The following is a 10440-nucleotide window of genomic DNA, read 5'->3' as shown; positions in this document are numbered from 1 at the left end:
GTTATTGATTTGGAGTCCAAGAGAATTAAATAACTGGACTCTGAACCCCGTTCTGTTTTCTATTAAGTATCTATAGTGGATTCTTCTCTTTTTTTTTTTTTTTTTATTAAAAAAAAAAAAACACTTTCGTTGTCTTAAATTGACCTTTTGAAAAGAAAAGCTTCGGTCAAAAAACGTCGATTCAGGTGTAAATAGATTACCTTCTTTACTCTGACTCCTTTAGCGGATGGAGGCAGTAACTACCTTCGACCACCAGAGGGAGCCAAAACCCCACAGATGACACCAAACAGTCTATTAGACGTTTATAATGAAGCAAAACTAAACAAAAACAAAAAAAGATATAATTTAAGTGTGTTAATACATAAAAAATCACCGAGATTAATTCTTACAGTCACAAAGGAGAAACACAACGTGAAATGATGGATAATCTTCAGATTATTCCTCAAATTGACCTTTAATCTCTCATATTGAGATCGATAGTTAAGATAAAAGACAGAATAAAGTATTGATGATCCAATATTCTGAGGTTTCTTCTCTGCTCGATAGTGCTCTGCATCGTTTACTCTGATTATATACCAGGGTATGTGATTGATTGATCACTGATCACCGTTAAGATTCAGACTCTCATTAAGGCAAAGAAACAAAAAAATAAACGTCACCTCAAAAACTACGACTGCACCCGAGCAGAGTGAGCTCATCGGAAACCGCAGGAAACATCTGCTCTGTGTGTGTGTGTGTGTGTGCGTGTGCGTGTGCGTGTGCGTGTGTGTCCTGGTTCCACTCCTGCCCCAGAAGTAATCAGGAGGATTGGCGGTCGACCAGGAAGTGACCCTGTAATTCATTGTTTCCACTGAGACCTCCTGCGAGACGCAAACCAAAGATTTCACACTTTAAACCTTCGTATCGGACTGGAAACGACAACGTAGATTGTTTCTACCAACGCTGCTGCGGGAAAGTGCGGCATTTTAAAAAACAAAACAAAACAAAACAAACATGATCTTTAGTAACTTTTTGCCCCGGCAACGTTTTAGAGTGAAAAGACAAAACCATTGTGGCGTTTTGAAAGTCAGTTCACACGACAACGGCACTGAAAACACAACTTATTGAAAACGCTTTGACTCTGTCTCCATGGAAAACGTAACATACATACATACATACATACATATCTATATCTATAATATATATAATCTGACTATGCCCCGTTTGTTTTCCCAGAACGTGAAGCACAACAGAAACTGAATTTTCAAAAACAAATTCCCGGGAACATTTTACTCACCAACTTATTCGAAGACGTGAGAACTTTGAACATTACAAGCTTTTTTGTTTTAAACAATAAACATGCTTCTTTTAAAGACACAGGACAGTTTAGGCAAACTGGAGGTAAAAGTTTAATAGAGTCAGTAATCCAGCACTATTACACAGTAATCAGATTACAGAGGTACACATCCCGTACGAGGTTTTTTCCATTTATGAGTGATTCGTCCCCCAAAAAAATGAAATTCCAAAAAAAAAAGACTCCAGTGAATTTAGAGAACGAGGTTAAAAACACCCACAATGCACTTCACCAAACAGCATCTGAAGGAGGAAGTCATGTGACCGTCTGTAAACATTCGATTGAAAAGCTCCTGAATCAAACAGCGGCGGCGTGAAGTCAAGCGAGGCGACATCCACGAATCGCTAAATCAATTCCACCCTGACAAGCTTCAAGCCAAGCCCCGCCTCCAATCGCAGGATAACCTGCAAAGTAAAAGCACTTCCTGTTTCACAATAAAGCTGCAGTCTTCGGATTAAAATAACGTTTAAATTCTAACTTTTTCACTTTCTCGTAACTGCAGTCGCTTATTAGTATTCGCAGGGATTTATAGTCCAAAAAATACGGTAGTTTGAGCAGATTGTAGCCGGTAGCGATTAATTAAATTTTAAAAAATGACATAGTTTAGTACGTTTCCATCTGCGTGTATTTATTTCTTCATTTGTATATATGTATTTTACCAACTTTTCGAAAAAACTATCCACCAGAATTGCAGGAAATCATTTAGATTTTGGGACGTTAGCGGCTCAACGTTTCCGAATAACTCCTCAAAAACCTGCGAAAAGATGTCAGAGAGATCAGCGTCTGTTGCCATGGAGACGCTCCCTGCTCAGTGCTTCACAGTGATGTAGCTGCCGGACAGGCTCGTGAGCATCGACATGAGCTAACGGCTAACATGCTAGTGATGCTGACGCGGTTCCGCAAACAAATGTGGCGTCGGTGAAAATCTGCGCTCTACCGGGTGTAGCTCTAGATTGTTTTAAATATTGTGAAAACAGAAATAATTAAAAATAAAAAAAAAAGCGCACCGTGACCTTTGACCTCGCTGCAGGTCACTGGACCGGCTCCAGAAACACCATCGATGGACGGCAGCCTTCAAATGAGGTCGGCCGTGCTGCATGCACACCACGCCTGACATGCGACAGAAACAGCAGAAACAGCAGAAACAGCAGAAACAGACCCCCCCACCCCCACCCCCCCTCCGCTCCCCACCACCACATTCAGGGACGACGACCCTCACTTCTTCTGGCAGTAGGTGGCGTAGTTGTTGCAGGCCTTCTGCATGTCGGTGAGGAAGTTTGGGACTCCGCTCTGTTTCATGGAGACACAGAAAGATGGAGGCCGTCAGTGACGTCATGGACCCTCCAGCCAGAAAGATCCACCCAGAACAGCAACACAACACATCTGCACACCATAACGGGGGGAAGCGTGACGCAGGCGGCACCGGGGGGGGGGCCGCCAGCGAACCCCGTGACACTTTAAATCCCCCCGTCAAGGGTTCAGTTTACCCAGAAGAACCAGGGAACCGTCACGGGAGCCGGTTTCCAGGTCGGAGGATGTTCCAGCTGTTCTCTTAAAGTGAACAAAGTGGTGGAATGATGGAGGGATGAAAGGAGAACAACATTCAGGACGTCCAGAAAACATGGAGACCAACAGCAGCGGATCTTCAGGAGCTCAAGTTTCCCCAAACTCTTCCAACACTGGTGCTTTGAAGTGAAACTCTGATGCACATTTTAATTGAATTATTGAGAACGTGAACAACAGACGGTCGACGCCGTCACGGACGCAGACGGAAAAAAGACGCCGATGAACACATCTCACTTCTTCTCGTGAGTTAACCAATCGAAAACTAATTCATTCACGTTTTGGTGTAAGCTCCACAAATAAGTTGACGACGCCACACAGACGTGTCTTTTTTCAGGTTTTCGTCTCGTGCTGATCAAAGCTCTGATTGAAAAGATCAAAGAGCTCCACGTGTCTTCAGACAACAGACTCGACCGCTCATGCTAAACTGCATCACGGAGTCCCACAGGGGGTCCGTGTTAGGACCCGTACTTTTCATCTAACAGCGCTTTTTGTACCGTTTACGGAGACCGACTCAGTTACTGGTCAATTCCACAGATTTCTTTCCTACATGAAAACACGCATTTCCCGTAATTACAGATTCATTTGAAATAGTTATACTTCTTTCCGTGAAGGAAAGCTCTTCTCTCCAAGAGTAAATAACGCAGGATGCATGACAAACATCCCGGGCAGCAGGAGCTCAGGCGTTTCCATGGAAACCTTGTTCTTTCCAGTGAGGAAACACTTTGCATGTGACCAGTCGGTTCGTATTCCGGCCCAGGTCCTTAAGCTGCTTAATGGTTTTTACAAGTTGGACGGACGAGTTGTGTCGACGTGGCGCCGCTCACCTTCGCTGCCCAGTTGACCAGCCAGGCTGGAATCATCCCGCCGGGGTTGTCGAAGTAATTCATGAAAACTGAAAGACACAACACGTTTATTCAACCATCGCAAACGTTGACCCATTAATTAATTAAAGTTTTAATTTCTTCTGGGAATTTTTTATATTAGAGATTTCTGCAATAGATAGATAGATAGATAGATAGATAGATAGATAGATAGATAGATAGATAGATAGATAGATAGATAGATAGATAGATAGATAGATAGATAGATAGATAGATAGATAGATAGATAGATAGATAGATAGATAGATAGATATGTAAGGTAAGATAAGGTAAGATAAGTTAGGTAAGATAAGATAAGTTAGGTAAGATAAGTTAGGTAAGATAAGTAAGGTAAGGTAAGGTAAGGTAAGGCAAGGTCGGGTAAGTAAGGTAAGGTAAGTTAGGTAAGATGAGTTAGGTAAGGTATGATAAGTTAGGTAAGACAAGTAAGGTAAGATAAGGTAAGTTAGGTAAGATGAGTTAGGTAAGATAAGTAAGGTAAGGTAAGATAAGATAAGTTAGGTAAGGTATGATAAGTTAGGTAAGATAAGTTAGGTAAGGTAAGTAAGGTAAGGTAAGGTAAGATGAGTTAGGTAAGATAAGTAAGGTAAGGTAAGATAAGATAAGTTAGGTAAGATAAATTAGGTAAGACAACTAAGGTAAGATAAGTTAGGTATGGTAAGTAAGGTAAGGTAAGGTAAGGTAAGGTAAGGTAAGGTAAGGTAAGGTAAGGTAAGGTAGGTAAGGTATGAACGATAAGTAAGGTAAGACAAGACAAGACATGATTAGATTGACAGAAGGTTTGACTTCACCTTTGGTCCCGCCTCCCCCGTCGCTCTCCATGGCGACGGTCTGCTTGTAGTCGTTGACGCGCAGCACGCCGCTGCGCTCCTGGCACGCCGTCTGCGGCGAGCTGCGGGCCAGGATGACCCAGATCTTCCTCCCGTCCACGTCCAGGTCTCTGCGCTCCCTCACGTAAACGTACTGGAGGTGGGAGTGGTTAGGGAGCATCGGCCCTGAGAGCACGCCGCCGTGTGATCAGCCACACTTTGTGGAAGGATACGTCTCTGTTGGACAGCGGGAAGGGGTACTTCACCTGCCAGTAGATCGCCGTCTGGCCGTCAAAGTCCTTCTCATAAAGCTCTGGAGCACAACAAACACGCTCCGTTAGCGCCAACTACTGTTTGAGGAAGGGATCCGGTTATGGAACAAACTAGATGAGGGCGGAGTTTATAAGTTAATCTTCTTTCTGCTCGTTTTCAGCCAAGATTTCGAAAACTTTTGTTCTGCATCGTATTGAATTGTTTGTTTTTCTTCTTCTTCTTTTTTTTTTTTATACAATGAATGAAAAACTCAAATAAAGTTGAAGGCCTGCAAACATTTCGCAGTCACCGAAAACACAACTTTTTGAAAACGGCTCCAAAAGGTGGAACTTTTCAAAACTGCTCCGACTCCGTCTCCATGGAAACGGGGGAAACAAGACTTTTCTGAAAACAACTGAAACGCTTTGTGTCGTCAGGGGAACTCGTTGTGTAAACGAGGCATTAAAAGTTAAACACGACTGCGTTTCCCCTCTTTTAGAATATTAAAGCATCTTTTATACCCAGAGAGTCGACGCTCTCCTTGTCGCCGCTTTTAATTTGTAATCGTGGAGGAAGTGACATCAGACACGCCGAGGGAGCGTTTTATCATCCGTTTCATCAATATTCCACTTTCGGGTGTTTTGGTGAAGAAAACAGGTAATAAAAGTTTAACACAACATGATGACAAACAAACCTGAAATTACTTTTTCTCATAAATATTGACTTGATTATTACTTTCTTTTAAATTATCGAGTAACTTCTCGGCATATGGTATTTCACACACGTGTATGCAGTCACATTACACACATCCATATATTTATATACTCCATTTGATGATCATATAACTAAAGAAATTATAGCTTATGAAAATATATTCAGAGACAATATATAATCTATATTTAAGTAAGTATGCCCACACATTTATAAACCTACACCTCATATATTTAATTAACATGCCTGAAAATAGGTAGAAAGAAGTAAAACTTTTCAAATCCTATCCCTTCTCTAATGTCAATCGTTCTGTATTATAATTATCTTTCTGTATTAAAAATATTATATTATATAAGTACTATATATCTAAATATATGCCGTAAGAGTGCTATGTAATCCAGAAGACAAACAAGACATATATATATACACACATCTATACATATAGAAGCACATATATACATACACAAACATATATAAAGAATAAATGTAAAGTTTTGCATTCATTCAGTGCTCCTCTTACCAATATACATGTTTACACCCAAACCCTACATAAAATATACCAGCAGATCACCAGTATAGTTTTGTTTACGGCGTAAGAGACTCCCACAAAACATGAAACAAGTAAAATGCTGATTTATCATCAGAAACTACAAACTGCTGCACAGACGGTCCTACAACCTCCAGATCAAGTCAAACAAACACAAACCAACAGGGACAGCGTGTGGATTTGGGTTTCAGCTTCCTGAGGCTTTACCTGCTGGCTGCTGCAGACGTGCATGGAAATGAGGACAATACAGAGGTTGAATCAGTTGTGGCTCAATCTGAGGGGATTAGAGGGGGTCTCTAAAGGGACCTGCACGATCCCGTGTTTTGTACCTTTGACGTATCCGTCCCAGTTTTTCCGATACATCAGGTCCATGTAGACGTCTGCACACAGCGGGACGGGGCAGGAGGCCAGCACGCCCAACACCTTGTACTCGTAAAGTCCCGTTTCCTGCAAACAGCACACCAGAGCCTGTTTTTCTTTTTCGCTCCACACCCATCCACAATCTGTAATTAATCCCAGAGCACGCGGCTCTGATTAGGGCCAGTCGGCATCACCGCCCGCCCGGCTCGCTCTGACTCAAATACAGGCCTGACCTGCTTTAACAACGGCGCGTTTTACACAACAAAACAGAAAGAAACACCCTCACAACCGTCATCTGCTTATAGAAGTGGAGAGAGTTTCATGAATTGATGCAACATCTCATGCAAACTGGGAACTTCCCACTTAGAGTTTACAAGTTCCTTAAAGCTCCCTGGAGATTTGTGCATCTGCGTCAGGAGTAACATTTCGTACTCTGTGACGAAGAAACTTTATCAAAGTCTAAGTGAAAACTTTGTTTTTGGTTTCAGCTGTTTACATCACAAGTGACGCCTGTTAACCTGTATCCATGTGTTGGCTTATATGGGTCATAACAATATTCTGTCAATTATTTGCAAGTGGGAAGTTTTCCTGTCACGTGACTGGAAAATGGAATTTTCCCAACTGGTAACATCACCAGTTCCCAGCTTCACAACTGCACCATGAAAATGGAATCGGGTGTTATTTTTGTAATGTATTTTGTACTACTTGTGAATACATACATTTCTTTCAAGATTTATTTTTTTCTCAAATAAACAAGTGAAATAGTTTCACGTTAATATTCTGGATTTACAGTCACATTCTCTTAAAAATGAATAAAATACGAGAGAATAAATTGGTTATATGTATGCCGAATTGAAAAGCGGACTTGTATAATTGAAAAACATATTAACATTATTGTTTTGTTTAGCAGTTTCTATCTTCCCCAGACCAAGAAAGCTTCAAGTTGCAGTTTTGGGAATGGAGTCTGGCCTTGTGAGATCGGCCGGTGTCGGCACGCGTCGCTCAGTTTCCGGATATTTTCCATCGCGGTCTCGAGGACATCAGCCTTGATCACAAACGTTATTTCGACAACTATAACAAGCGCTGATGGTTTTTAGTGAAACTGAAAGGAAAGCGGGATCAATGCGGATGCGTAGGGAACCAGACCCGGGTGATTTAGTACCCGGGCTGTACTGCAGCAGAACCGGGACCCTGACCCCCGGTTCCTACCTGGTCGTACAGCCGGTAGATCGTCACTCCCATGGTCTCGGTGAACAGCTCCCATCCTCCGTCCAGCCGCGGCTTGTCCAGCTCCGACCAGGCGCCCTGGAACTCCTCCTCCGAGAACCGCAGCGACATGACGCCCGAAGAGGAGCCTCGAGGGCTGGATGGAGAGCACCGCGAGAGACCGCTGGATCACACCGGGGACACACACACACCGCTCACACACACTGCGCACACACACACACACACCCTGCGCACACACACACACACTGGAGAACGGAGATGCACACAGAGACACACTCTCTCACACACACACACCGGAGAAAGAAACGCGAACTGTCTCACACAAACACACCTGACCCTGGAGACACACACACCCTTACAGTAACACACACCGGATCTACAGCAGCAGCATTCACAATAAAACACACACGCACGCACGCACGCACACACACACACGCACGCACACACACACACACACACACACACACACAGACAAAGGCTGGCAAACTAAACTGCTTTCACTTTCTACAGATAACACACTATAATAAAAGAATAACAAAGATAAAGAAAGAGAGAGAGAGAGAGAGAGAGAGAGAGAGAGGAGCAGTCACAGTATTTTCATGCAGTACTCCGTCAATAGTTCAATAACTTCTACTTTCTACTGATGTTTTACGTTAACAGGTAATAAATCATCAGTAAATGTCAGATCGAGGAGAAAACTAATGTTTCTGTCAATCCCAGGTTATATGTGTGTTGGGGTCAGCGTGTGATCAGAATATGCAAATTACCCTAGTGGTAGGCTACCGGAAGGTTCTACCCTGTCAGAGGTAATTTACATATAAACGAATCGCCAAACAGAAGTAAATTGTTATTTACGGGTTGACAATTACTGATCACTAGCGGTAGGCCACCAAAGTAATGGATTACTGGAGTAATAGATTACTAAGGTAATGTACCAAGTGTAAGTTATGCAAAGCTATAAAGGTTGATTGGAGTAAATAGTCAGTTATCGGCCAACAGCTTTGAGCTAAAAAGGGTCGCCTGACGGGAGGAACCTCCACGGGGTCCAATCGCGAAGGCGGTCCACCAGTGGCACGACCGGTCAACAGGCGTGACGGGTCACTCCTTTGTTGACAACTGCGGGTCAGTGGCGTGACCTACCGAAGCGCCTGTGGACCCACAGGAGGCGACTCGCTGGAGTAACCGGGGAAAAGCTCAAGCTGCGAAGGCGTCACAAATGGCTATTGACCTATCAATGAACAACGGTACTTGATTACGAGTGATGATTAAATTACGGAGAGCAACCTATGATTCAAGTTATCAATGAAACAAACCTGCGATTTGTAAGTCAATAACTGAGGGGAGGCTGAATTACTTCGGTGGAGTGGACCACCGAAGGTGATCTGCAAGTAATTTAGAATGGATTGTTAATCAAACAAGTTTGGTTATTTATCTAATAACAATCGGGAGTAATCAAGGAGGAGTTGGAATTAATTAAGTAAAGTCGGGGTTTACTAATTAAATACAATGAGTTATTTGAATGAGCTAAACCATTGAAATTGAATTAAATGCAGTTAGGATTATTAATTGGATAAACTTGCGCTTTATGAATTAATAATACTGGATAATTGGATGCTGAGATGCACGAAAACCACTTAAAAATGATTAAAAGCACTCTTGAGTATTAATTGAATAAATTGACTAATTTATTAATTAATAAAGCATACAAATTATCTATCTGCAACAAAAATAAATGAACAATAGCTTAGAGACAATTCAAGTTGTGATTAGGTTAACTGGGGTAACAGATCAATCAATAATAGTGCGGGTAATTAACCACAGAAAATGCGATGAAACACTTAAAATTATTTAAAAGCAATGCGGGTTATTCCCGTGGAAAAACTGCATTCATTCGCCAACGCCTCCTAGGTGTGTTAAATTACCCAAAGCGTTAAAATCATTGAAATTGATTTAAACCATTCAAACTATTAATCAATTGAATATTACCGTTACTTAATCAAAGTCGGGGCACCAGCTGAAGTTAGGGTCTTAAACGAAACATCAGTCTTAAAAAAAGAAAGTTCAATTAAAATGTTTAAATTATTATTTCTGATTGAAATGGTAATCGCAATTTAACTGAAGCAGGAAAGGAAGGCTGTAAATCCGAGCACTGACTGTTACAACCAGCAGTTGTCGCTGAAAAGCACACAAAAACCACCAAGAATCGTTCAATTCAACTATTAAGTGTTTATTAACAAACGTCTATTCCTAAATCATCAATCTATGAATCACATCTAATCAATAAACATCAAGCAAGATCTCATAAAACAACACAATACAAAACAAAGCCGGCTAATAAAGTGTGTGTGTGTGTGTGTGAGTGTGTGTGTGTGTGTGTGTGTGTGTTCGAGTGTGGGGGAGCGATGTGTGTGAGTGGGTGTGTGTGTGTTCGAGTGTGGGGAGCGATGTGTGTGTGTGTGTGTGCGGGTTTGTGGAGCGAAAGGGGCGTGACTTGGTGAGGGGGTAATGACCACGAACGTCCACCAGAGGGAGGTAGACGTCGGCGGTCCGGTGTAATCACCCGATCTGGCCACTAGGTGCGCGTCGGCGCGCGGGGCAGTTGTGATGACTTAATGCAACCACCAGATGGCGGTACGAGCGGTTGCAATTACCCACGCGACTACCAGAGGGCGCCAAACGGCTCGGCGACCCGGCGAGGAAATCGATGTGATTACCCACCCGGTCACCAGAGGCGCTCGGCGTGCTCTGCCTGGG

General features: G+C 42.6%; 1 protein-coding gene across 2 annotated transcripts; it reads right to left on the bottom strand.

Moving 5' to 3' along the window:
- Positions 1 to 1375: 1375 nt before the first annotated feature.
- pctp (phosphatidylcholine transfer protein) lies at positions 1376 to 8212 on the bottom strand. 2 transcript variants are annotated; one of them, XR_013936302.1, is made up of 7 exons: positions 7669 to 8064; positions 6429 to 6546; positions 4823 to 4902; positions 4572 to 4743; positions 3724 to 3791; positions 2341 to 2623; positions 1376 to 1737 (listed from the first exon to the last, which is right to left on the bottom strand). XR_013936302.1 is itself a non-coding variant. In XM_080487457.1 (6 exons), the coding sequence occupies exons 1-6, from the start codon at positions 7795 to 7797 to the stop codon at positions 2549 to 2551; spliced, it is 642 nt and encodes a 213-aa protein (XP_080343583.1). In that variant the 5' UTR covers positions 7798 to 8212; the 3' UTR covers positions 1376 to 2548. The 2 variants fall into 2 exon arrangements, 1 of the variants encoding a protein (XP_080343583.1); XM_080487457.1 differs by having other exon boundaries at positions 1376 to 2623; positions 7669 to 8212.
- Between the last annotated feature and the right edge of the window lie 2228 nt (positions 8213 to 10440).

The sequence above is a fragment of the Lipophrys pholis genome (genome assembly GCF_963383615.2).
Source record: "Lipophrys pholis genome assembly, chromosome: 19".
In the NCBI taxonomy this organism is placed as follows: Eukaryota; Metazoa; Chordata; class Actinopteri; order Blenniiformes; family Blenniidae; genus Lipophrys; species Lipophrys pholis.
Note: the sequence above shows the minus strand (reverse complement) of the source record. Positions and strands in the feature narration are given on the sequence as shown.

Excerpts from the sequence above, each read along its gene's own strand:
- pctp (XM_080487457.1), bottom strand. The coding sequence starts at position 7,797 with ATGTCGCTGCGGTTCTCGGAGGAGGAGTTCCAGGGCGCCTGGTCGGAG. Across the intron at positions 4,744-4,822 it reads TCCCGCTGTCCAACAGAGAC|TACGTTTACGTGAGGGAGCG; the intron begins GTATCCTTCCAC and ends TCCCACCTCCAG. Across the intron at positions 2,624-3,723 it reads TGGTCAACTGGGCAGCGAAG|AGCGGAGTCCCAAACTTCCT; the intron begins GTGAGCGGCGCC and ends TCCATGAAACAG.